Source organism: Endocarpon pusillum (genome assembly GCF_000464535.1).
Source record: "Endocarpon pusillum Z07020 unplaced genomic scaffold scaffold6441, whole genome shotgun sequence".
NCBI lineage: Eukaryota > Fungi > Ascomycota > Eurotiomycetes > Verrucariales > Verrucariaceae > Endocarpon > Endocarpon pusillum.
This window is the reverse complement of record NW_006916590.1, coordinates 16,122-41,491: the sequence shown is the minus strand read 5'-3', so window position 1 is coordinate 41,491 and position 25,370 is coordinate 16,122. Positions and strand designations below refer to the sequence as shown.

Below are 25,370 nucleotides of genomic sequence, written 5' to 3'. Positions count from 1 at the left end.
CCAGCCTTCATGATGTGCTCGCTGAGCGTTGCTTGAAGTTGGGATGAATACAGCTCTTCGGATCCCAGTATGACTGCCCAGCTCCTCCATCCTTCATACTCTACCAGCGTCGACCCTTTCTCCCGCTATAGTACTCTGACAGACCTCAATGCGCTTTCCCATGCCTATGATCCCATGCCCTCGCCACAAGCGTGGCTTGCCAGCTCCAAGAGAAGGACAATGCCTGCACTGCTCGACCCGCCAGAGAGCCCATTAGATCTCCTGCTGCCAGTACGTGATTCTCAAAGTGGGCGAAAGGCTACTGTATTCCTAACACAGCCCGGGTGAAGGTAACGAGGCGACTGGAGGATAGCCAATGGAACAAAAGACTATCACTACTCGCGCACCGGTACCTCAGAGAGTTTGGCCTCACAAGGGAGGATGACATTATCGAGAAGGCTTGGAAAACCCTAGAACTGTTCTGCGTTGGTGAAGAAGCAGAGGAAAGCCTTCAGGTGAGGACGTGTAGTAATTGGGCAACAACATTTCTCCATGTGTTTGCGGTTGCAAAGACTTTTCATTCTGGCAAACACCGCAACCTTATTGCTTGTGTATGAGGTGTTCAGGTGACCAGAAGTATCTGAATCTGCATTACTGGCCTGCCGACCTGTGGTTTGTTTATGTCTAATGCTGCTTTTAGAAATTCAAGTCAGTATCCTTTCATCTATCACCACCTTGGAGGGGGCTTCAGACGCGGAGCCTTGCCCTTGATAAATCATCATCCTGGCTCAGTTTCCCATCCTTCTTAGATGATTCTTTCAAGCTGCCATACTCGAACCTACCGTTTCTCTCGTATTTGGCCGGTATGGACACATCATTCGATAATTCTGCAGATCCAAATCACCCGCAGCATAGTAAACGCCCTGCTGACCAGCGTGGTTCCTTTCAATCTCCACTGGCATTTCGAGAAGAGCGCGATCAGCGTAAGAACATAGCTGCGCGTGTCAACCCCCGTTACATGACTCCCACTGCTGCTTCGCGAGCTCAAGTGTCTACGCCTGAGCCCCGTGCTTCGACACCTCCGACAGTCTCAAGTACTGGCAGGCGCAAGGCTTGGATGACTTCAGCTGCGAAACGTGTGGGTATTGTCCCCGGAATCCCGCGATCCAAAAAAGAGGGAAGAGTCTACAAGCTCCTTTCGCCGCAGAAGTCAGCAGCAGGCAAGGCAAGAAACAAACTTGCATCTAAGGTATGCATATTCTGGCAGTGGCCATCCTCGGCTTGCTAACATGGCGTTCAGGATACAGAAAGCCCTTGGAGCGGTTCTCCGAACCTTCCTGCCCTAGCGTCTGAAGAGATGCATTCTATCAACGCTGTAAGTTGTCTTACCTGTTACGATGCAGGCTCTAATCAGTCACAGAAGAAAGAAAATGGAATCTCCGAGACCTCACCTATGGTGCCTGCCAAGGACATCCATGAAAGCGTTCACCAGGAAAAGCCAACTGCCCCTGACAAGCCGCTGCCCAGCCTTCCTGTTGCAACCATCCGCACCGGGTCGCCTATTGTCCGACGTTCTTTGATCGATGCTGGCGAAAAGCCGCTGCGAAGATCCTTATCTCCATCACCAGGAGAAAAGGTAGAAGAAGAATGGCCCACCTTGTCACCTTCACGACGAACAACTCCGATCACTACTCCAGAGACGGCTCGCGGTGATGCCTCAGCCCAGGCTGAAAGTTTAATGGCCAATCGATCTGGACCAAACCCTCAGTTTTCTCACGTTGAGCATCAGCGCATCGTCGAGTCTCAACATCAACCTGACATCGCCGGTGTCGAACCTCACATCTTGCGGCAAGGAAGCCATGAGGATGCAACTTCTATTCAGCAGCTGAACAGCACAGTTACGGCGGAATTTCCCAAACTTGCGGAAAAGCCTGCTAAGGATCATGCACCTGTTCCAGAGTTGACTTCTCCTAACACTGTCCCGAAGAACACATATACACCCGCAGGAGTCGCAACAACCGCCAATGTCGATTTCTCTTCCCCTCTTATCCAACATGCTCCATCCTTCCAAAGTGGCGGCAGATTAAGGGTTTCAAGATTGCCAAAACCTCTGTCTACTCCAGGACCAGTCCGTAGCTCTAAGAGCCCTCGAAGGTCTGCCAGCAGGACACCCTCCCCGTACAAGCCAGTCTCGGTTCACGTGCAACGATCTCTTCGCGGCAAGCATGATCATCTGTCCAGCGGCGTAAGCAAAATGACCGAGCAAGCCAACGTCCATACTGCTGATCATACCATTGATGTTGCCGACGTCACAACGCAGGCCAATCCGTCGCTGATCGCTATCAAGCAGTCATCCAAATCTAGGCACGATGGAAGTAGAAGAAGCTCCATTCCTCGTCCTCGCCACAAGTTTCAACTACGTCAAGATGCAGAAAGTGAAAGTGAGATCGTGGTAAGGAAGCTGCCGAAGGAGAAGAGGAGCAAACGTTTATCAGTCGAACATAAATCTGACGGCGACTTGGATACAGACGAAGCACCTGATAATCAAGAAGATAAACAGGTTCTATGGGGTTCCAATTTTGCTGATCAAGATAAGAAAACTGGCCAGTGTATCGAAAATGGAAGATCAAAGAAGAGTTTAGTAGTCGACGCCGCTTCTCCAGGGGAACAGGAGGAATCGGCGCCTCCTACAACCGTCGACTCTCGTCCTGCGACCACCGTTGGCAATCATCAGGTGGACAATCTTCCAGCAGCTAAATCCGCGTCCGTCGACAATATACAATCCGGTACTGCTCGTCAGAGAGAGGGGAGCAATAAGTCCTACAATCGCGTCAAGCGACTTTCTGCGACAGCTCCGGAGCATGGTCCAATCCTACGCATCTCAGATTCGGCTGAGAACATCATCATGGGACATGGTTCTGAACAGGAGTACGATGACGATGATGCGTCAGCTCGAAAACACAATAGCGTGCCAGATCTCCGCCGGTCAGCACTCGTTAAAGAGCTACGTAAATCAGCTGAAGGGCTGTTGAATGGTAATGTACCACTCTCACGAAGCACCACCACACGCTCTTTGACTAGTCATGAACGCAAAGTCCAAGTTGCTGAGACAAGTAATGCCAAAGAGCTCAGTGGCTCGTCGTCGCAGCCGCAAAGTGGCACTGCTCAAGCCGATTCTTCAATTTCCGAAGACCCATTCTCAGCATGCGATGACAAGAGAAAGACAAGCGCGCATAAGATTGCTCGAAAACCTACTCCTAGCGGTCGGCTTGACTGGCCTTTAACCTCCCTGCCACAAAGTTCAGCTGATCTCCGTCCCGTCAAGCAATATTCGAACATGGGAGGAGATTCATGGACCCCTCAACCGCAAGGTCCCCATATTGCAGCGTTTGCCGACCAGAAGTCAATGTCTGCAGGCAGCAACGGCCGAGGAAGCCGGTCTGCAGCAGCAGGTTCAATGGGTCCTGCCAGTAAGAAACAGCACTTCGAACCTAGCCATAGATCGACTAGAGGCGATGTTGGTTCTGTCCCAGTAGAGAAGAGCTCGCTGCCTGCAAAGCCGAACAGCCTTCGTTCTCCAGTGCAAAACAGTGCTCAGTTTCCACCTCGAACTTCGTCACGGAACAATACACCCGACGTGTCGGTTCGGTCTCGTGCACAAATTAATTACTTTTCTACTCGTGGACTCCCCAATCGCTTTGAGTCTGCCCATCCACGCCGTCTCTCGGAAGACTTTTCGCTTCCAAAGAGTATGACCATCGACCCTGAAACCTTGCGCAACTCAGTACACGAGCTAAAAGACCCTGCCCAATCGCAAGTATCGACTCCGGCTGCGCGAGAGGGAAGTAGGCCACAGTTTTCGAGCGCGAAGGGCATGCTTTCCAACATCAAAGGCTTGTTCAATAAGCGATCCCTCGAAACTTCTGCTGCTGCTACGGTAAAGACCAAGGTTTCTGACCTTCAAGCGAAACACGCTACTGTGACTGTCAACGGCAGTCCATACCCAAACTATCACTCTCGAACACTGCCGGCCAGACATGGTTCGAACAAAGGAGCTCATGGCGGAGTCACTATGGTTCCAACTCCCAAGGACGCCTTCCCGCGACCCGCGACCTGCAGAGTCACTCTCTCTCAGAACCCTGTCCTTGACACACACGAGTACCGCCAGGCCACCGATCTTGCAATGCGCGTCCTAGATACAGCAAGAGAGGAGTCTGATGCTTTTAAGCGGAACAAACTGATGCAGGTAAGGTTAAAGCCGACTCTTACTGTGCAAGTAATGCTAATTATTTCTTTCAGTACGCGGAACTGATGGTGGAAGCGGTGACCGGTGCTCGCAATGCCGAGAAAGCCACCGAGGAAGCCAAGCAGGCGGCTTCTAGAGCGGAGATGCAGAGTATGAGATCGAAGAAAAGTGTCTTGGAGCTGACGAAGCTTGTTGGTCAGGAGCTGGACGGGGATTGGTTGTGAGGATGTCGTCTTAGCGCTGAGTATCCGGTGTATGGTGCGACTTGTCGATTGGCGGTATGAATTCTCCTGGCAGGCAATCACACAAGATGTGACAGGTTTGTGGTGATGCTTGGGACCCAGAAAACTCTTCAGAATAGCCCAGCTTATGGCCATTCCCCCCTGATGGGTCATGCCAACACTCGAGTTCTGCATGTGCACGCGGGGTGTGGTCTTGATCTGTTCTCTGCACCCATCTTATACGAGGAGTCTCCTAGGGGACACTCACAACGACGGCTGGTCAGGTTGCTGTCCCCTGCTGTACCACTCTCTGCGTATCAGGTTCACTCGAGCTGCATTGCAATTCCCTCCAGCTCAGAAGTGTGCAGGGCCAAATCTGCCAGACAATCAAACACTTCTCCTTAGAGTGAAACCCCAATCTGTGGACTGCAAGATCCAGCTTTGCACAGTTACATGGGCGACATCGATAGAACAGGTTCCGGGCACAGTAAGGTATGCAAGCCGTTTGGAGTTGATACGTCTTGGGATGGATGATTCAAGGAGGATTTCAGAGTAGATTCGCTTCTCTGTTGAATGTGAAATAGCCAAGTCCTACTACTTACGCCATTCCTACCGGGCCTGTCATTGTGGTTGGAATGAGCTATCCCTTCCACCATCCCATACGAGTGCCAACCGACAACCAGCAAACCAGCCAGCAACCACCAAGTTACCCCTTTCCACTGTTAATATCCCGATCTCCCAGTAGCGGAAGCATAGCCATCGTCTGATTTAATTAACTTAGTGCGTACCCGATCCACAATCCACAATCACGACATCCGATCAACAGCAGCAGCAGCAGCACTCCATAACACCTCCAAGAAGGCTGTGCGCTTGGACTACTTCCCAAGCTCGAGTCGCTAACAACCAACCATCTCCCGGTCTGGCGGTCGCTACGGGGCATGTTCGTCGAGGTGCAATATCTCTGAAGTACTGAGTGTGTTCATGCCCTGATAACCACCCCACCTAACACTTGTTGGAACCTGTTGGATGAGGTGTGAAAGGCGGCATGGCGTTGTCATGCTGACAGGTGCTTGCAGTAGTAGCTGAGGGGCTTGGGGATGTGATTCTTGGGTTTGAGCCGGTGCTACTGCATTACTAGTTAGTGACTGGTGGTTGTGGTGTGGAGGGGTTGATATCTGGTTTGGCGAGGGGTCAGTGGCTGGGACGAGTGGTGACCGGGGCTCTTTGGCTCGTTGATCGATCGGGAACTGAGGCTGGAGAGCGGTTAGGACACTGGAGGCAGCGCCTTGGATGGCCGGGTGGGGGATGAGTATTCCGGTACTGAGCATGGCTGACATACTTTTCGATGATGAGTCGGAGCATAACGTGACCAGTGATGCTAGTGGTGATATGACATGAGCACGGGTACGAGCACGGGCACGGGCACGGGCACGGGCAGCGGTACGGGCAAGGTAACGGCCCAGCTATTAATCAACCCGCTCAGAAGATCTGGGATGGGGTCTTAGATGTCTAGAATAGCGTTCCGACTCCCATGAAGTTGAAATTCGCGCGTCCACTCTGGAAGCGGGCCTAGATAGGTGCAGTTGGCACGGGGAGATATGAGAATGGAAGAGGTCAGATGCGAGGATGCTGGTTTGCATGCGGGGGTGCGCTGGCGATGAGAACGGTGGCCGGCTTGGTAGACTGGCGATCAGGTAGTGGGCAGGCTGGGAGAACGCTGTATAGAGTGGATGTGCTGATGGCTGCGGCCTGGCGACCGAGAGTCTTGGTCTGCTCGATGCTTCTGCTGTGGAGACTTAAGCAGGCGGCCTGATCGCGGACGAAGCATGCTCAGGGAGGAGTGACATTTGCCGCAGCCGCCCCCTTCACTACCGTCTCCGGCGTGACGGTCATGGTGGTCGGTTTGATCACGGTGATCGTTGGCTTCGGTGACGTCGTTGTTGTTGCCGTTGTTGTTGCCGTCGCCGTTGCCGTTGCTGTTGCCGTCGCCGTCGCCGTCGCCGCAATACCACCCAGCAAGGATTCCGCTGGGATCTTCTTTAGCAAGCCATCCAAGGCCGGCGCGATATTCTCTTTATATCGGTATAGATACCAACCGGCCAGCGCGGTAGCCAAGCCGACACTCACCCCTTTCATGGCCTTTCTGGTACGTTTGGCCATCTTGTTGATGCGAGCGACTTTCTTGCGGTTGATCCCAGTGAGCTCGAGGAAGGCTTGGTCCGACATTGCCAACTGCTCCCTCCGCATCGTCTGATCCAAGGAGACGAACCCCGAGCGATCCGTCATGGGCGTGTTCTCAAGCACCACATCCGCCAGCGTGATGGGGTACTCCGTAATGAGCGGTTTCCCCTCCCCGTCCTCCTGGTCCGGATCCGCAGTGTTCTTCCAGTCTTCCACGAAGTCCGGGTCTGTGAAATGCTCGAGGTTGGGCCCGCTAGGCACGGTGGCGAAGACGGCTGGAAAACAGGATATCTTGACGAGAGGTTCTTCGCCGTCGTGAACGGTCAGGTCCGTTTTCCGTTGGTTGATGCAGTTCATGTTCATGGCGTCCCAGGGTTGCAGTTTGTGTGGATGTTGAAAGCGGTAGACGGTGCCGTTTGAGCCGGAGAGACGGATTGCTAGGTGGACCTTTAGGGCGGCTTGGAGGATTGAGTGAAGTGATGCTTCGGGGCTCTGGGGTGAGGCTGCAGATCTGGCCCGCCGAAGAGGCTGGAGTAGCAGATTGATGCGGCGTTCGAGGGAGATGATGGCGGTGGAGAAGTAGGCGTACGGGGACTCGCCGGAGTCAGAGTCCTTCTTGGCTTCGTCGAGGAGGATGGAAGAAATGATCTCTGCGCGATGACCGTTACGGACGAAGGCGTCATAGTGGAGATATTCTCGACACATCTCTAGAAGTGCCTCGTGATGTTCCTGGGAGGCCCCAAACAGCTCAGCATCAAAGACATACGAGATGAGGGCGCGAGAGACAATCGCATAGACAAGGTTTTCGCGCTGGCTACCGGTTTGGATGAGCTTATCCCAGCCATATTGGTCACCATCTGCCACGTATCGGATATACTGGAAGAGCTCTCGGTGTTTTACCTTGAGGTGGGTCAAAGAGGGCAGAGCCTGATCTTTAGCAGGCGCATGATAACCGTAGACCTCTCGAGCGTGACGTTGAATCTGTGTCTTCAGGAAGTCGAAAGCCGTGCATACCTCCTCCATCTTGATATCGGCGGTCGGCTCGACCAAGATGTTGTCGATGGTGGCTGGCAGTTCTAGCTCACCTGGAATGTCGTCTCTTACCAGGTCGACGTGTCTGGAGGTCGGTCTTACAAAGCCAGCCTCTCTAGGCGACTCTGCTGCTTCAGTTGATGTGTCAAGCCTCGCCAATAATTGCTCCGCGCTCTCTGCGCTTTTCTCATTTCGTTCCAGCTCGTGAAAAGGACTTGCCCTGCCGCCGCTAGGACTCTGGGGCGGTGTTGGCAGCCTAGCATTCTTCTTATTCCTTGCACCAAGGACTCTTTGCGCTCGTTTCATGAGTTTCTCCTGTTCCTTCCTCTTACTCCAGTCAATGGATGTCCAGGCGGAGGGCTCTTGCGAGGGTGGGGACTGCATTTGATGAAGTATTGGGTGCGGTGTGGTTGGAAGATGGGCGCGGACCGTCTTTTCATCATCTTCGGCCTGAAAAGCAACCCTTCTGGTTCTCACCGGTGGTTGCGGTCGGCGTTTGATAGCACTCTTGAGTGGGGATAGAGGGCTTTTTCGGGTTTTCTTAGTCTTAGCCTCATGGCTATCGTTCTTGATTGGTGCCGAAGCTGATTTCCTTCTTGTTACCGGTGCCATATCGACAGTCCCTCCGCTGGAGGGAGAAGATCAGCTTGAGAAAGGAGGGAGACTTCCTGAGGCAAGCAATATTCTGTGACGGAGGAAGCGCGGCGAACTTCACAGGTAGTGAAAGTGATAGAGATAAAGACAATGAAAAAATATTAAGACAGGACTATATGAATAGAATAGCGAGTGTGAAAGCAGCAGCTTTGTTCCGGGTCATTCTGATGTCCGCATGCGGGTATCACGATCATGTTGTTTGCGGATGTTGAGTCACAGCATTTGTAACAAAGCCGGATTGGTGGACTGGAATGGGGAAATCCCAGCAGACAAATAGATAATGCAGCGCGGAACGAAGAAGTATTGTACTCATCGTCCTCAAATGTCCTCTTCCAGGTTGTTCTGGTATCAAGTTACCTGTTCTTTGCTGCCGAATCAAGATCTGTCACCCAAGGGTGATTGTACGATCCCTGAGGGCTGCGGTAAGATCACAACTTCAATGGGCAACCAGCCACATTCCTAAATAAGACAGCTCAGCAAGGCTGGAATGCCAGCCCCTCCACGTCTCACAAGTGAGCAATGCACTCAATCTCAACCTGCACTAGGTTAGCAAAAACTAGAACGAGAGGCCAGCGTGGGAGCTGACATCGGTTCTCATCGGTAGCTCTCTAACACCAATGCATGTCCTTGCTGGCTTGGGTTCTGGCATCATCTCCAGATCTGCATCGGGCAGTGATGAGTTAGAGAGAGAGGCTTCGTGAAATGCCCTTGAGGACTCGGATCGTGGCTACGTACAGACAGAATTCACCGCGGCGTAGTTTGCCATGTCTGTGAGGTAGATGTTGCACTAGAAGATGCAGGTTGTCAAAGTGGATCATCTCCTTCGCCCGGAGAAAGTACCTTGACGATGTTCTGCAGCGAACTGCCGCCTGCCTCGAGAACGGCTCTCATGTTCGTCAAGGCTTGCCGCTGTTGAGGTTGAATCAGAGGATAAAAGGTTTGCGACAGCAAGTAGCCGTATATTGTATTTTGCGTACCGTCCGGTCACCGACGCTGCCTTGGACGAGCTTCCCAGCGTTGTTGTCAAAGCCAATATTTCCGCTAACGTAGATCATCCCATTGCAGACAATGGCCTGTGAAAAGAGTGGGCTGGATGGCGCTTGCTCGGAAGCGATCACTGAACGAGGAGCCATCTTGCTGTTCAAGAATCGTGCTGAGCGTGATGAAAAACACTTTATCCAATGGTGCTGTGGAAGGTAGAATGCTCTGGTGATAAGTAGTTTTACTATTTGCCTCAAACCAGGAGATGATAAATAATCACCATCCAGAAAGCCTTAGTACTACGTCACACCGCATAATATCCAGAGATATTAGACTAGTTAGTATGCAAGGGTCAGACAGATGCAGCCAAGTGTCAGTGAGCTGGGAGCTGCTGGTCTGGGCCAGGTAGAAGAGGCATAGCAGCGTGTGTGTGCAATGGCTCTAACAAGTTGCTTGATTGATTCGTGTACAGAGATGAAGAAGAGTTGCAACTACGCAACGGAAGCTAACTACTAAGTAGTAGGCAGTAATCTATGAACGCCAAGCGTAGCAAGCATGTGACACTGGCAGTATGGATCAGATCAGAACAGAGTTGATACATGAACAGTCAAATAAATATCCCATCAACATCAACATCAACCCAACCACTCATTTAAGGTAATATCCCCTCCTCCCATCTCTTCCTCCGTTGCCAATTCTTGGAACCCGGATCGTTTCGTGATTTCCGTCCCAAGAATCACCCCCATCCGACCAGTATCCACTCTTCACCGTCCCCCCCCAGGAATCACTGCCATCCCAATCCCTACTGAGCCTACTCCCTCCACTACCATCGTAGTAGGACGAGTAGTATTTGCCGCTGCCGCTTCGAGCACGGCTGGTATTACGCGACAATGAGCGGCGGTGCGGGTGCGAGCGATGAACACGGAGGACGCGTCGGCCGCGGTGGTCATGTTTGGCGACACCAGCTACAGCGGGTTGGTGATGGTCATCGATTATGATGGGTTCGTTGCCACCGGGCTGAGGTGGGTCGTTTTGCTGACTTGGAGGAGGATGTGGGTGAATTGGAGGAGTGTGTTGGTGAATTATTGGAAGAGGGTGGAACGGTCCTGTCACATTGTGCCGTCTGAATTGCTGAGGATAGTCACCATCCCCCTCAGGAGGGTGAAAGTTGTCTTCCACCGGTTGGACTTCTGGCGGCGGACGGCAGACGCGGACAGAAGCCGGGGTGGGGGCGGTAGAAGACGGGCACTGGGTTTTTGTTGAAGACGAGCGGATGAATTGGTAGCTCCTTGTGGGTGGCCCGCACGAATTGGTATGCTTCTCAATCCGGACGGTGGGGCCACGAAAACAACCGAACATTTTGCTGCGTACGAGGAAGATTACCAGAGACGACGGGGTACGGGGCGTAGCTGAAGGACGGCAGTAGCTGAAGGAACAGTTGGTGGTTTCTTAGATCTCAGGAGGTGGGGATTCGCTGGAAATAAGGGACCAGGTATTTAGAGACCAATGCCATGAAGTGGTACAGAAAAGCCTGGAAGCCTCGCTGCACAGTACTTTTTGAGAGAAGTCGAGAGAAAGGCTGCAAGGCTGCAAGGCTGACAGGCTGCCAGGCTGCCCTCCTGACATCCTGACAAGGCTGATGGGGGCGGCTCATTCTGGCTGGTTAGTTCACAAAATAATGAATAATGACTTTGCGGATGAGACCAAGGCGCTTGCTCCCGACCAAGTATTGTAAGTCTACTGAAGAATGAGGAAGAGGAGGAGAGGAGGCGGAGGAGGAGGAAAGTGTTGACTTGAGCAATCAGTTCCACCTCGAGTTGGTATCTCTGAATTATTTTTCCCCAATTTGGAGAAATGCAGATGCATAACTTACCCTGTACGCAGAGAATGCAGTGGGTTCAATTGTGATGCTTTAGTCGTTTCGCTCCTCTTCTAATGTGGGGGTGGTGGGGGGGTGGTGGGGGTGATGGGGGTACAACGCAAGAGGTCAGCCTCACTGACTTACGTAGTACTGTATTACTAGTACTGTATTCGTAGTCTCATCCTACGCTCTGTCTGGCCTAGCCCAGCCAAGATCCACTCACTACTGACGTACTACTAACTACTAGTAGTAGTAAGTAATAACTAGTCCTTCAGTCGTGTGTTAAATCTCCTACTCCGCTTACCACATCAGGAGTATCTATACCGTCTGAACTTTGCCCTTGTCGTGTAGAAGTTCCCACGGTGAGCCAATGGAACCCGGTTAGCTCATATCTCGTTGTGGCTGCAGACATGAATTTGTTAATGGATGGAGGCATCCCACACTTCGGTTGTCTTCATGGCTGGATGAAGATACTTGTTCAGGAGATTCAACCCCCTTCGTTTGTACACTTTTCAGCTACGCACGAAATTTTTTCCTCTTTTCCCCCTCCGATCTCGTTAGTGAAACAACTCTCATATCATTGGCGCAGCACTCTGATCGCCTGTGCTCCAATCCTAGATGAACGGCGAGAGTTCTGTCTTTCATTCTGGGCAATTTGAAGCTTGGCATCGTTGTCACAGTACTTACTACACGTGCTATAGTAAGTAGCAAATGACAGCCTAACCTTGCCGTGATCATCACCCACTTGTGGGGCGGTGCCTTTACCCTAGCGATCCTCTGCAGCAGGCTTTTACTCTGCGTATGCCTCCTGGTCCTTGGTTGGGTGTGATACGGTACTTTTCCTCTGAATCAAGGTCAATAGGTATGCAACCCCGATAGGGCTCAACATCACCTATAGGCATCGTGCTTCTTGCACATACCAGCGGCAACTGTTGGATTGACTGAATTGATTGTCTTGCCCCTTCTGAGTTGAGGGGTCAGGCTGGCCGTCTAATAGAGCAGTACAACATTGCGAGCTGTAAATAGAAGCAACCTCGCTCCTCGCCTCTGACAAGATCGGTGTGATCTCTCGGGCTGAGGGGTGGGGGTAGACTTTAGTCTTCTTTGCTCTCTATTCCTATTAGTCAAGACCCAGAAAGTCAAGCTTCCCAATAGATTTACAGCATATCTACGAGTACTGCATTGTACAGAAGCTGAGATAGCCCTGACCACGTAATAGACCTTCTGCCACCAGATTAGGAATGCAAGCAAGGAGCAACTCTTGATCATTACAAAGCATCACTAGGGTGTAGGTCATAGTGGAGCCAACATAGATCAACGTTGTGCCTGGTGACGAAAATGCGTTGCCGAGCGCCATATATGCAGCCTGGTAATTATAAGGTACAGGATCCGAAACCGTAGAACACCATCCAATGTCATCCATCAATCCACTTTAATGCCTTACAGACCCCACGTAACCTATAGTAACAACGCAAAGCCAGCAAACAGCGCCGCCGCAACTCCTGTAGCGCCAACCATAGAGTCAACAACCGAGCTGGCACTTCCAGTAGACGGCTCAGTTGTACCACCCGGTACGGTGCCGTTCGCCGAACCCGTGGACGTCGTAGTCCCGTTCTCTGAAACTCTAGCCGCCAATGCCTTATACGACTGCAGCGTCCTCTCTCCTCCCTGAGGGGCGTTAATGACCATGACCATGCCCTTTTCGCAGTGATCCCCGGTGGCGCAGTACATCCAGAGGGGCCTGGTGTCGTTAATCATGATGGTGAAGACTTTCATCATGTTGTTCACAGGGGGCATGGGACCGGAGTTGATGCCGGTTACATTGGGCATGATATTGTTGATTGGTTCGCAGGGCCTGTCGAAGGTGGATTGGGTGACGGTGTGGTTCTAGGATTGGAAGTGTTAGCGTACCGTTGCTAGAGGATTGCATGGAAAGTATTAGGCTTAGGCTTTACCCTTGGGTAGAACTGAAACTGGACCATTGAGCCAGCCTCTGCTCTGATCTCTTCTGGATAGAACTTAAGAGAGGCGTTCATGTTGCTGACTTGGACGACTTGGACGCTGACCATGCTGCCATCGGGCCCGGTCATCTGGCTGCTGGACCCAGTTGTGGTGTCTTGGGCCATGGAGCAAGCGGCGAGGAGCAAGCTGCTCATCAGGATAGATTTGGTGTACATGATGCTAGATTTGCTGATTGAATCAACTTGAAAAGGAGTGGAAGTGATGCGTGAAAAGTACAAGCAAACGATAGCTGGGGCGTCCGGCGCTGGAAATGATATGGTCGGGCTAGCCGTTGAACCAAAAAAGTATATAAATGGAATGAGTGATTGACAACAGCAAGGAAGGACAAAACAGAATTATTAAAGAGGAAGACAGATGATTTTTGGAAGGAAATCGGCCCAAACAATGCGGGCAGGACCAACACATAGATAAAGCAACTGAGGTCCCACGTCTTTAAAGATGCGCGCGGCATGAGACTGGGAGGATCCAGGCAGGTTTCACTTGATGGCAGCATTTTCGCAAAATTTCGAGGTTGGCCAGCCATTTGCAAGCGCCCAGAGTGGTTGATGCGTACGATGTTGTCAGTCTGTAGCAGGAATCATGAACCTTGGGACACGAGATGTCGCAGCAACGGGGCACGGCGCTTTAGCATCCGGTGAGAGAGGCGGAGTCCACGACCAAAACAAGCCAGCAGAGATAAATATTACCTGATCATTCTTGCATCACGTTCAGGTGCTGGCCATCTCTTGCATTCTCCATAGGCTCATCACGACAAAGAAGTGTCATCTTGACCAGCAGTGGAGTGGAATGTGGTCGTGATGAGGAGGTCGACTTGTTTCTCACGTTTCAGAAGTGTTGGAGATGTCAGAAGTATGAGTCTGATGCCGGGTTTGATTTGTTTTAGAGTTGGAATCTCGGCGCTAAGCCCCGCTCTTGGATTACGTTATACAGATGGCCTTGGCTGTCTAGCTAAATGTAACAATGCTGCATACTACGTAAATGTCCGTGGGTTGTGACATTTGCAGGCCAGTATCTGTTTCTATAATCTCGTGTGTGTTCGGGGAAGTATCTTCCCGTGGAATACTGTGATCTTTGCGAGCGGTTGAGCCTGTGATCATCCTTACGTGATCTGGCAGAAGAGTTGGCTGGTGTTGACATCAAATCCTCCCATCTCTCTTGGTTCTGAACATATCTCTTTAGCCAAATGCTGGCACACTCTAGGCATCAGTTCAAATGGATATCCTGCGTAGATAATTCCAAGACCATGACCGGAAAGGAAGCTAGAGCGGCAATCCCACGCAGCAAGGGGGTGCCAGTGCCTATTGAAAGACATGGCCCAGCTCTCGCCCACCACAGGCGTCAGCTTTTGAAAAAGAGATCGGATTCTTGTAAGGACAACCATGTATCCGCCTGTTCGATTGTTCTGGGGAGAGCGTTGCTGCTATACAAGATCCTTCCTAGCCCTCAGAAGTCCAACACAAGCTGGGGTGCCATCTTCTCGAGATCTTCCACCTCGAGCCAGCCGTCATCCCCTCTACCATTCAGCCCTCCTGCTTCTTCTTCCGCGCCTTTTCCTTGCCTCTCGAATGCGCTCCTCGCTATGGCTTCTCGTACAAAGGTATCGATGTATTTGCCAATGACTGCTTTTGCATCCTGGGCAATGCGGGTCTTGTCTTTGTCACCGAAGTGGTAATTGAGGAGGGTATGGACGAGCGCTAATGGTATGACCGGTTCTTCATCTTCAGCGCCCTCGGCATGTGTGACTTCGGCAAGTATGTAGTCCGGTTCTGAGTGCGGTGATGGAGAACGAGAAGCAGATTGGGGCTCAGACTCTGCTGTAGAATCAGACTCAGATGATGTGGATGAGGTCAGAGGATCTTGTTTAGACTGTTTGGAGGATGATGCACGGCCATCAGCTTTGCCTGTGCTAGGTCTAGAAGCTCCATTCCTAGTGGCCTTCGACGTTTTTGGCCGTGGAGGAGAGAACGCAGGACGTTTTCGTTTTGTCACCGCTGCCGCAGATGTAGAGGGCATGATGACTTGGCATGGAGAGTGCAATCAAATGTACGTGGATGTTTCGGAAATGGTAACCTTCTAATGCACACAACCTCGCGTCTCACAATACACGATTCCTAAATTAGTTCAAACCGCGCAGTCACGTGAAAACCTTGGCGCACGGGTGCGGCGGTCAGAGTGACGCAGGCCCCCTTCCGTTGTGGCCGAGGCAATGCTGTTGTGAGTGAGTTTCAGGCCAACAAGGAGACCAGCAGAAACAGTGACACAGAAATACCACAACTGCATATCCGATATGAAGCCAAGTGGAGGAGAGCAGGGTTGAAAATCCTTTACAGGGTGCGATCTTCGAACGCAATCCGAGACTGATATCTCAAGCCCATGACTACAGAATCCATTACTTCTTGTCGCCCAAGTTCTGCTGAACTGTGCCACCAAGTGCACCATCTGGTTTGAATTGTTTTCCGATCGCGCCGTCCTTGTCGAATGGGCCGCCCACCTTCTGTGCCATCCCTCCTATTGCTCCCTCGGCTAAATTAAGCAGCGTCAGTGATGAATGAAATAGGGGTAGTTGTGTCCTTACTCGTGAACTGCTTGCCGATCATCCCCTGTGCATCAAAAGCACTGGGTTTCTCTCCTTGCGCTGTCTCTGCTGCACTTTGGGCTGTTCCTCCCAGTGCGCCACCTTCGGTGAACTGCTTGCCAACCGCACCCTCCTTATCGAAAGGGCCGCCGACTTTCTGAGCTGTGCCTCCGACCGAGCCATCCGCTTTGTGCAAGTCAGAAAACCTGCTGGCATCTCGAAGATCGGCTTTTCGTACCTTTGAAGGCACTCCCAACGGAGCCATGCTCCTTGTCGAGACTGCTCTTGTCACTCATGTCTAAAGCACAAAAAAATCAATTGATGACAGCAAGTGAGGGTGGGTCCAGATCCAGCAACGTACTTGCAATCTGATATGTTCGGGGTTTCCAAACTCTGCTAAAGTTGTTGGAGCTCTTGGATCTGCTAATGCGAGTCAGGCGGTTCATGCTGATGTCGATGTTTTGCGTGCAGATCAGTATCTCACAAATATTGAAAACGACAGGGAGTTGGATTGTATTTGTACTGCAAGACTGTTCCGTAGGCTACAACACAAGCCTCAAGATGCCCTAATGGGGTGAGATTCAGGCGGCAGGTTCATGATGACGTCAGGGGTTTCCTGACGTCAATTACGTCACGCTAGGTAATTAGACCCTACAATATTGAAACAGCCGAGTACTCCGTAGCACTGCATGACATGTACTTTTTATGCACGCCTCCACGCAGTCATGCATAATGAATACACTAGCACCCTCCAATGCCTTAATCTCTCGCTTTCCTGGGAGGCTCAGTGAGAGCACCAAGTGAGCAATAGATATTCGAGACCGCCCGAGCAATTGTAGAATAGTCCTACCTCCCCATCTTTCCGCTTCGTACATCATGATCCCATATTCATATGAGAGTGAGAAGCTGTTCTGTTCCTTGGCTCAGAGTTCTACTATCTAGTACCACTGCACGCAGTGGAGATAACTTGCCAAGCGAACGCAGATTCTCTTACAGTACTATTCTGCTGTCTTGACGCCTTTATGATCCATGATACCTCTGGTATCGCGACTTGGGAAATCTTCCACGGGCAACCTCCATGAGTTGAGTCGAGTGCTCAGCTCAGCTTTGTTGGAAGGCAACAGTTTCTCAACCGTCGTTCACATGTCGCTGGCGGTATTGCCGCAAGCCCCACCTCACACCATTGTGATTAGAAGCTGAAATTCGACCCGTGCATTGCGACTGCAACCGCCTGATCCATCCTGCAAGGTGAGTCGTCGTGGCAGGAAGGGACATTCTATGGAGCTATACAATTTGGAAGGTGCAAATGCTTCAACCACAGATCCTGTATCCTGCCTCTCTCTCTTTCCAATCGCTTCATTGACCAAGACTCGAACAAAACTCCTACCCGACCCCCGGAATCCCTTTCTCTACTTCTTTTTGGATCACTTCTGGTCTTCTTTCTGGCATAAGCAGTAATATTCCCTCTGCATCGTTCCCTCTCACATCTTAGCACTTCATCTTGATGCATAGGACCGCCGCTACACTCGACAAGTCGACTTTCTGGCCAGGCTTGTTGATCGACTATTGTGTTCTGTTCCACTGGATATTGTTTTCGAATTCTGATGCCTGGGAATATCGGCAATGGTTATAACAATGGAACAGACAACACCAGCTCGCGATCTTGAGTCTAGTCCGCCGCAAGGGAGCCACAACCTGTGTATATCTGATATTTTCCCCAAATCCCCCAGGGCAGCGAACAATCGGTCATTATCTACCCAAAAAACCATTGTCGAGTCTCAAAGAGCAGCTTCCACGCCTCCGGAAATGACAAATGAGAACTACGTGCGGACTTCCAGCACGATATTAGCTAGAGATCTGCCCATGGCGTCAGAACTAGCAAGTCCCTGGGATCACCAGCAGTTATCCAAGAAGCGCAGCCAATACTACGGTGGATTTTTCGCGTACCGCGAGCCTCATAATACAGCGAAAGACCGAGTAATCCGTGATTCTGTCATCATCGCTGAGATCAAACTGAATTGCAAGGTCAGCCTGCGGAAGCCACAAGCTGGATGATGCTGACTCCCTCACAGCTTCAGGTAGAGCAGACATTTCTGTCCGATATATCGTTTCAGCTATCCGAGATTTACCAGCGGCCAGAGTCTTGCATACTCGTGTCAGTCTGCACCTCTCAGGCAATGCTGTTCGGTGGAAGCTCGGAGCCGGCCTATTACCTGACGATTACAGCCCTGGCTTCGGAAATTGCCCCCACCAAAAACAAACGCAGCACTGCCTTAGTTCAAGGCTTCATGCAAGAAACGCTAGACATAGCGCCCAGACGTGGTATCATCTGTTTTGATTCTGTGTTGGAAGAAAACCTTGCTACCAACGGTATGACTGCTCTGCAAGAGATTGAGGAGCTGGAGCGGCATTCAAGTGAGGACAGCAGAGCTCTCAGAAGTATTAGCAGAAACAGAAGCAGGAAGGGCAAGAGAGGGTATGCGCCTGCTTTCATGGAGCGGGTAAAGACACCTATGCCACACATCATTACGCACGAGAAGTTCAGCTCAAGAGAGAACGATGACGGCAAACCTTCAGCGGTCGATAGCTCCGAAAAGAAGCGGCTGAAGCGTCGGAAGAGCTTCATGGCCTTCTTCGGGAGATGAAAGGGCATTTCTGGTGTGGCGTGCAGATGTCTTTGGAGTTGGATGCCAAGTTGTCCATTGGGGACGAATTGGTCTTTGGCTTTCTTGACAAAACTTGACTTATTGGACAATTCGCTGCACAACTAGCTGGACTATGCTGCTTGAAGCAGACTTTGTCCGGCGGTCTTTATCAACTACCTTATGACCAGTCACGCTATCCGCAGTACGGGGTGGCATGATAATCCAGATCTGGTTGCAGCACAGCCCATAAGGCTTCCTCTTGACCACAAGACATTATAGCTTCAGGTATTACAACATCCATAGCCTGGTGAAAGCAGCATTGGATGTAACGTTATAACCCCTAGGTTTAATAGTTTCCAACATACAATCCTTAGGGCGGAATTTTGAAAACAACCCAGAAATTATTCTGCCTAATTGAGCTATATCATTAGGGTCCAGGGATGGCAGTAGTAGTACTCTTCATTTCGAGCATTTAGTGTGCTATATCTGAAATATGCAATTTTAGTGCACAAGTATCTGTCGACGCACTTATTCGCAACCCTTATTCGTAACCCGTGGTCGGTTCATGATTCTCGCAAAGAGCACTGAAGCACAACCTAACTATCCAAGACCCCCGGAATGGCTGAAGACACAGTGTGTGCAGCAAGCAGCAGCATTATAGAAGAAGTAACTGGAGACCTTTTTGATAGCCCTGACAATGCAGTCTTGATCCGTACGCTCATCAGTCCAATCCATACCCCGGTACTGATGTGATGCTTCGCAGATGCATGTAACTGTCTCGGATCATGGGGTGCCGGTATCGCAAAGGCTTTCAGAACAAAAGTAAGTGGTACTTGATTTACCGCACCATATCTTTGGACTCTGACCTCAATCATCTGGCCCTGCGGTCGGCTGCTGATTGCAAAAACTGGAACACAGTACCCAGCAGCATACAAAGTCCACAATGATTACTGCAAAGCTACATCAAATGATTCCCTTATCGGGACTACTCAACTCATCCCGCCGCAGCATGAAGACTACAAGAAGGCAGATTCAGGCTTGAAGAAGAAGCATTGGATCGCATGCCTCTTTACGAGTGTAGGATATGGCAAGCCTACCAAGACGCGTCCAGGAATGGACAAGCCGGATGCGATTTTAGAAAATACAAGGAAGTCCTTGAAAGATTTGAAGACACAACTTTCGAAGATCGAGCACGAAGCGGAAGGGGACGGCGTTGGGACTATCCCTGGAGAGATGTGGTCTTGCAAAATCAATAGTGGGCTTTTTGCTGTGGACTGGGCTGATACACGGAGAGTTATGGAGGAGGAGCTGAAGAGCCTGGGTAGGACAGTGACGGTCGTTAGTCCGGAGAGATCTTGAGTTGATATTGGTATAGAGTCTATAACTATACAAAATATTTTATCTTGGGGGAATTATGGTCAAGGGGAACAGCGCACAGCATCGATGACTAAGCAAGGTTGTGCCCAAAAATACACTCCTTGGCGAGAACAAATCTTCCACAGATTCATAATTTTTGACATCAACGCCTACTACCAAGTCCTGAGATGCAGTCCGTTACTAGTAGCTTTAGGTCTCGTAAGGTTTGTGCTCAGACATAGGTATTGTGTTCACGTGGCAGAGGGATATTGCCGCTTCCTTGGCCCTAGTGGTGGTCAAGCTGTTTGACCTCAGCTATGAGCTCTTCCGAAATAGCAGAGCCGCCTCTCAAAAAAGCGAAGCTGTCCCCAGAGAGTCAAAGTCTCGCGAGCTCTGATCCAGTACTCCCGTGCTCTACTATATCACCTACTATGATATCTGATGATAGAGCTGCCCATGCTGCGAAGGAAGCGGAGGTCGGCATCACCGACTATGTTTCTTCAGAGTCACCAGGCTTTGAAGGCATCGTGAAGAAACGATATACTGACTTTCTTGTGAATGAGATTCTCCCGAACGGCAGAGTGGTCCATCTGCAAAAGCTGGGTGGTGCTGCTGTCAGCTATCCTGATGAAACAATCCAGCCAGCGGTTCCATCGGCACAAAATGGAACAGACATTCCATCCTTGGGCGGGTTGGATTCAGGCCCCATGACCGAATCGTCGCCCACAGCAATCAAACCCCTAGAGACCGGTGGAGAAGAGCCGAGAACGCCGCAAAATCAAGCCATGGAGGCTGGTACCTCACCAGTAAGCATCCATGACCTAAAATGGTCCATCAAAGCTGACTTATGACCCAGGTGTCTGTTGAAGACATCTCCAGACTGATGACTTGTCTAAATGAGAAGGCAGCAGAAGAGCTTCTAGCCTTGTACAACAAGATTTTGGCATTTCCCACAGCCAGACCACGCGATCATGGAGTTGTGACTGCTGCTGTTCCAGCGGAAAAATCAGTCCGTACAGAACTACATGAGAACATCCGGCGAATCTTTGGCTCTAGAATCGCATCCTCGACAGATAAGGACAAGAATTTGATGACCTTTTCAGCTGCTATGCCCCAACAGAAAGGTCGGTCGAATCAGACAGACTACCACGGAAATCAAACGCGACGACAAGGAAAGCTTGGCTGGGCGGAGCGCGGAGGTGAGTATCTCCACTTCAGTATCTATAAGGAGAACAAAGATACGATGGAAGTAATTTCTTACTTGGCAAGGTCACTGAAGACGAATGCCAAAAGCTTTCAGTTTGCGGGTACAAAAGATAGGCGAGCAGTGACTGTCCAACGTGCATCTGTTTACCGAGTGGAGGGCAACAGATTGGCGTATCAGAACAAGACGCTGCGAAACGCAGCAATCGGTGATTTCGAGTATCAAAAGCAAGGCCTTGAGCTTGGTGATCTTAAAGGCAATGAGTTTGTCATCACTCTGCGAGAATGTCAATGGGACCATGCTCCAAATCTGACTAACAAAGAGAAGATCTCGGCCGCACAGCAGACCGTATCACAAGCCTGTCAGGACCTTCATGAGAAGGGCTTCTTCAATTACTACGGCTTGCAGCGATTCGGTACATTCGCTACTCGAACTGATGCGGTTGGTATCAAACTTCTGCAGGGTGACTTTCAAGGCGCTTGCGAAGCAATACTACATTACAGTCCACACATCCTCGCCGTGGCACAGGATCAGAACTCAACCGAACAAGTCAGTACTGAAGACAAGGCTCGAGCAGAAGCAATCCACACATTCCAAACAACAGGAAGAGTGAACGAGGCGTTAGACAAGCTGCCGCGAAAATTCAGCGCAGAGGGAAACATCATCCGTCACCTGGGGAGAAACCAGCGCGACTATTTTGGGGCAATTCAGATGATTCAACGGAACCTCAAGTTAATGTATGTTCATGCATACCAGAGTCTGATCTGGAATTTGGCTGTGGGTGAGCGTTGGAAGTTATTTGGTAACCAAGTCGTTGAGGGTGACTTAGTTCTGATGCATGAGCATAAGGACAAACAGTCTACTGCGTATTCGATGTCTGAAGAAGTGGACGCCGATGGGGAGGTCATTATCCAGCCAGCTGGAGAAGATCGTGCCCAAGCTGCTAACGAAATGTTTGAAAGAGCTCGTGCGCTGACTGCTGACGAAGCAGCCAGTGGCAAGTACTCGATCTTCGACATCGTGCTACCCCTTCCAGGCTTTGACGTACTCTATCCGGCGAACGATATCAAGAAGTTCTATAAGGACTCCATGAGCAGCGAAAGGGGAGGCGGACTCGACCCATTCGACATGCGGCGAAAACAGAAGGACCTCAGTCTTAGTGGAGGCTATCGCAAGATACTTGCGAGGATTGAGCGTGGATACGATATTCAGGTTCGAGCATACAAAAATGACAACGAGCAGTTTGTGAAGACGGACATGGACATTATCAAAGGAGAGTCAGGTGGGCTGCAGTCATCTGAGGCGGTTAGTGGAGATCCGGACGAGGGAGACAAGTTTGCTGTGATCTTGAAGATGCAGCTAGGCTCAAGTCAGTATGCCACAATGGCGTTGAGAGAGCTTTCCAAGAGCGGCATCAAGCAGTACAAACCTGATTTTGGGGGAGGCCGATGAGCGCATAACAGCAGAATACTGGAGTGTTACTATGAGAACCTTCGAGCGAGTCAAGACTGGACGAACGTACAGGCCAATTCAAGCCGTGTGCCTGCTTGATGGTAGCTGATTATGCAAGGTGAGAGTTCCAGCAAGCGATGGCTATGCATAGATGATACCCCACATTGCATTTCAGACCGTGTTTCTGTCAAGAGATAAAGTTTGCTGGTGGCTTGATAGGTTGTCTGGCACCGTAGGTATCGCAAGCATTAAGCGACTCCAGTACCCTTACCCTGCACCTGATACTCGTCAAAACAGTAACAACTGAAATACTGTGAAATGGCGGCAAATTGTGTGACAATCTGCAGAGGGTGCGTAGAAAGCAGGTTGTATTGTCCATTAGGGGGCAGCTTGCGTAGATCCACGTACAGATTGGCAGTACGGTACAGCGAAAGTAGCTGCGAAACTGCAGTAGAGATTGATCCATCAAAATGCAGAGATCATGCTTAGAAAATCCCGCCAATAGGCGCTCATAGGGTCGGATACAAATTTAGATGCCTGGTGGCGTTGCATGAAGTCGGCTGATAGATGAACAATGTGGTTACTACGGTACCAGGTATAATTCATGTAACCCGCGTCGCTAGTAACAGGGTACCAAAACGCCCCCTTTACAGCTCCCCCAACCCTGGGACCTCGCTGCCGCTATTATACGCGTTTTTTTTTATTCTACGCCTAAGTTTACTGATTCTGTCTCATTCTACGCCATCTACGCCATCTACGCCATCTACAAACTCATCAAACTTACAATGCCAGTAAGCTGCCAGGCAGTCATTGATGCTAATAGAATGCACATTCACTACAGCGCAGTAAAGACTCGTCCTAATCGAGCGATTTTGTGGCGTTCTATCTTAGCGTTGCAAGCTATCACTAGCGTACGAGTGACATTGACTACTTACTAAGTTAGTATGCCTCCTACCGTATTAGTGTGGCAGATTTAAGATTTAGGAAGCGAGACGGATTCAGAGAAGATACTACCACCACTGTACGTAGTAGAGTAGCGAATACTCCATACAACTCCCCTCCAAATGACAGAGCGCTACTGCGCCTTGCTCACCTTCGCGAGGCTAGGAGTCCAGACCGAATCGCCAGTTTCTCACTCTTCCCCCAAGACCTTGCTTCTTCTATGGGCCGCCAGCCTTGTCTCTTCAGCCTCGTCCCGTCAGCCTCGTCCCGCCCGCGGCTATTCTGTTCGGATGGAGCGCGCTCATGGGTTACGCTCAGTGTCACCAAGGCAGATGGCACTCTTTCACTTAGTGTTGTCAATCGGAACACGATTAGCAACAATGGGTGCTGCTAGATACACTCTTGTTATTACAGCAATCATCATGACAAAATGAAACCGACAGGTACTCCATTATAACCCCCTTCACCTCAACATAATTTGCGTCTCCACAGCTACTACCCGGGTCAAAGACGTCAAAATCCTCAGTACACTTTCTCGCCAGGCCTTCAACAACCGGTTCCATACAGTACGGCTCAAGTACGGAAGGTAGCTAGCACTAACGTTGTGTGCAGCAGGTGGAAGAAATGGCTCTGTTCGTTCAAAAAGGTGCGCAGGGCGCAGAAATAAGTACAAATTTGCTGTACGGCACAGCGAAATTAGCCGCGAAATTGCAGCAGAAATTGACCAATCAAAAGCAAGAAAAGCGCAGGGATAACGCGTACGAAACGCGGCAATGAGCACTCGTGTCTCCATGAGAGATGAAGCAATCTTCCCTTAACTAGTTACTGTGAAAGGTTGGCCTACCGAACCACGCGAGCTGGGGGGGAATCAACTATCATTCCTAGCGTTGTCCCACTGCTTCTCATCATAATGGCAGTCCTAGCTGCATTTGCTGATGGCAAGATCGTGCTTGACCATCTAGGGTACAGGAAAATCATCGATGTCACCTCGATTGTGAGTAGCTCATGCAGTCCAACGACAGCTCTTCCTTTAGTCGTACGAGAAGTATTGGTTGCCTGAAGGCGGTCTCGATCTACCCAATCATTTTTGCTGCGATTGTCGGACGAACCCTAGATGCAATTGCTTGTTGGCGCGTGGAACGTGGTGCCCGAATCCAGGTTTTGGAGCAAGTACTGGAAGTAAAACAGTCTACAATACAGTCAACGTACATCTACGACTAAGAGCCTCCAATTTGGTCGAATTGGTCCTGTTCGTCGTATGGATTTTATCGCCAATTGGCGGTCAAGGCATTCTCCGCCTCCTGAGCATCATCGAAGAACGTTTTACAGTGGTCAACAGCCCCGTCGGCTAACCCAGCACAACAGCACTCAGTCCTGCTTCTATCTTCTTTGGCCAGAAAGGTACTGGTGTTCAGCTTCCTGTAATTAATGCAGTCTATCGCGCTTCAATCATTGCGCCAAATGCGATTATGTCAGCACCTCAGGATACCTGGGGCAACATCAAGATTCCTAGGATCGGGGCCTTAGGAGGCATCTTGAAAGATAGTTCCAGATGTATTCAAGTGCTAAATACCAATGTGGATTATTCTTCTTTGGTTGCCATCCCAGTCACAGGTGTAGCTCAAACCGGAAACTCGTCATTTACTATGGATTCTGCTTACTACGACCTAACAGGTGAGGATCCTATCGAAGTCCTTCCGGATGATGAGGTGGACTGGCAGTGTCAACGAGGCCTTAGCCCATGTGTCGGGTCGATCCGGCTGCCTAACAGCTCCGCTCCCTTTGATTCCACTTTCTCCATGGGCACATTCGCACCCAATAAGAACCGCTTCGCTGATCTCGCCGCTGGATCTGGGGACGTCGTATCTGACGATCATAATTGTCCTCGAACCATCAACATTCAATCTGTGACTGGGAGCATATATTCTTAGGGTATTTCTACAACGAATTGTAGCTTAAAAACCTCGGCTGTCCAAGCCGCTGTCAAATTTTTGGCCCAAAACTGTACCGTGTGGGCCA

The 25,370-nt window shown here is 50.5% G+C and overlaps 11 protein-coding genes across 11 annotated transcripts; 5 read left to right on the top strand and 6 right to left on the bottom strand.

Annotated features, from left to right (window-relative positions):
* Positions 1 to 69: 69 nt before the first annotated feature.
* Positions 70 to 4,449, top strand: EPUS_01028 (uncharacterized protein; the record flags this gene model as incomplete). Its single annotated transcript, XM_007806941.1, has 5 exons — positions 70 to 270; positions 330 to 494; positions 680 to 1,228; positions 1,280 to 4,225; positions 4,279 to 4,449. 5 exons carry the CDS (start codon positions 70 to 72, stop codon positions 4,447 to 4,449), a joined length of 4,032 nt encoding a protein of 1,343 aa, XP_007805132.1.
* Positions 4,450 to 6,276: 1,827 nt separating this feature from the next.
* On the bottom strand, positions 6,277 to 8,271 carry EPUS_01027 (uncharacterized protein; the record flags this gene model as incomplete). The annotated part of the gene is made up of 1 exon (XM_007806940.1): positions 6,277 to 8,271. The coding sequence occupies one exon, from the start codon at positions 8,269 to 8,271 to the stop codon at positions 6,277 to 6,279; it is 1,995 nt and encodes a 664-aa protein (XP_007805131.1).
* A 548-nt stretch (positions 8,272 to 8,819) lies between these two features.
* On the bottom strand, positions 8,820 to 9,446 carry EPUS_01026 (Protein mmf1; the record flags this gene model as incomplete). Its single annotated transcript, XM_007806939.1, has 5 exons — positions 8,820 to 8,849; positions 8,900 to 8,973; positions 9,049 to 9,100; positions 9,154 to 9,222; positions 9,291 to 9,446. The coding sequence occupies 5 exons, from the start codon at positions 9,444 to 9,446 to the stop codon at positions 8,820 to 8,822; spliced, it is 381 nt and encodes a 126-aa protein (XP_007805130.1).
* A 496-nt stretch (positions 9,447 to 9,942) lies between these two features.
* On the bottom strand, positions 9,943 to 10,653 carry EPUS_01025 (uncharacterized protein; the record flags this gene model as incomplete). Its single annotated transcript, XM_007806938.1, has 1 exon — positions 9,943 to 10,653. One exon carries the CDS (start codon positions 10,651 to 10,653, stop codon positions 9,943 to 9,945), a length of 711 nt encoding a protein of 236 aa, XP_007805129.1.
* A 1,960-nt stretch (positions 10,654 to 12,613) lies between these two features.
* On the bottom strand, positions 12,614 to 13,332 carry EPUS_01024 (uncharacterized protein; the record flags this gene model as incomplete). Its single annotated transcript, XM_007806937.1, has 2 exons — positions 12,614 to 13,042; positions 13,111 to 13,332. 2 exons carry the CDS (start codon positions 13,330 to 13,332, stop codon positions 12,614 to 12,616), a joined length of 651 nt encoding a protein of 216 aa, XP_007805128.1.
* Positions 13,333 to 14,620: 1,288 nt separating this feature from the next.
* On the bottom strand, positions 14,621 to 15,190 carry EPUS_01023 (uncharacterized protein; the record flags this gene model as incomplete). Its single annotated transcript, XM_007806936.1, has 1 exon — positions 14,621 to 15,190. One exon carries the CDS (start codon positions 15,188 to 15,190, stop codon positions 14,621 to 14,623), a length of 570 nt encoding a protein of 189 aa, XP_007805127.1.
* A 376-nt stretch (positions 15,191 to 15,566) lies between these two features.
* Positions 15,567 to 16,198, bottom strand: EPUS_01022 (uncharacterized protein; the record flags this gene model as incomplete). The annotated part of the gene is made up of 4 exons (XM_007806935.1): positions 15,567 to 15,700; positions 15,753 to 15,938; positions 15,991 to 16,050; positions 16,114 to 16,198. The coding sequence occupies 4 exons, from the start codon at positions 16,196 to 16,198 to the stop codon at positions 15,567 to 15,569; spliced, it is 465 nt and encodes a 154-aa protein (XP_007805126.1).
* A 1,189-nt stretch (positions 16,199 to 17,387) lies between these two features.
* On the top strand, positions 17,388 to 18,397 carry EPUS_01021 (uncharacterized protein; the record flags this gene model as incomplete). The annotated part of the gene is made up of 2 exons (XM_007806934.1): positions 17,388 to 17,777; positions 17,825 to 18,397. 2 exons carry the CDS (start codon positions 17,388 to 17,390, stop codon positions 18,395 to 18,397), a joined length of 963 nt encoding a protein of 320 aa, XP_007805125.1.
* A 618-nt stretch (positions 18,398 to 19,015) lies between these two features.
* On the top strand, positions 19,016 to 19,756 carry EPUS_01020 (uncharacterized protein; the record flags this gene model as incomplete). Its single annotated transcript, XM_007806933.1, has 3 exons — positions 19,016 to 19,109; positions 19,161 to 19,219; positions 19,316 to 19,756. The coding sequence occupies 3 exons, from the start codon at positions 19,016 to 19,018 to the stop codon at positions 19,754 to 19,756; spliced, it is 594 nt and encodes a 197-aa protein (XP_007805124.1).
* A 428-nt stretch (positions 19,757 to 20,184) lies between these two features.
* On the top strand, positions 20,185 to 22,409 carry EPUS_01019 (uncharacterized protein; the record flags this gene model as incomplete). Its single annotated transcript, XM_007806932.1, has 2 exons — positions 20,185 to 20,559; positions 20,610 to 22,409. 2 exons carry the CDS (start codon positions 20,185 to 20,187, stop codon positions 22,407 to 22,409), a joined length of 2,175 nt encoding a protein of 724 aa, XP_007805123.1.
* A 2,411-nt stretch (positions 22,410 to 24,820) lies between these two features.
* EPUS_01018 (uncharacterized protein) lies at positions 24,821 to 25,282 on the top strand (the record flags this gene model as incomplete). Its single annotated transcript, XM_007806931.1, has 1 exon — positions 24,821 to 25,282. The coding sequence occupies one exon, from the start codon at positions 24,821 to 24,823 to the stop codon at positions 25,280 to 25,282; it is 462 nt and encodes a 153-aa protein (XP_007805122.1).
* Between the last annotated feature and the right edge of the window lie 88 nt (positions 25,283 to 25,370).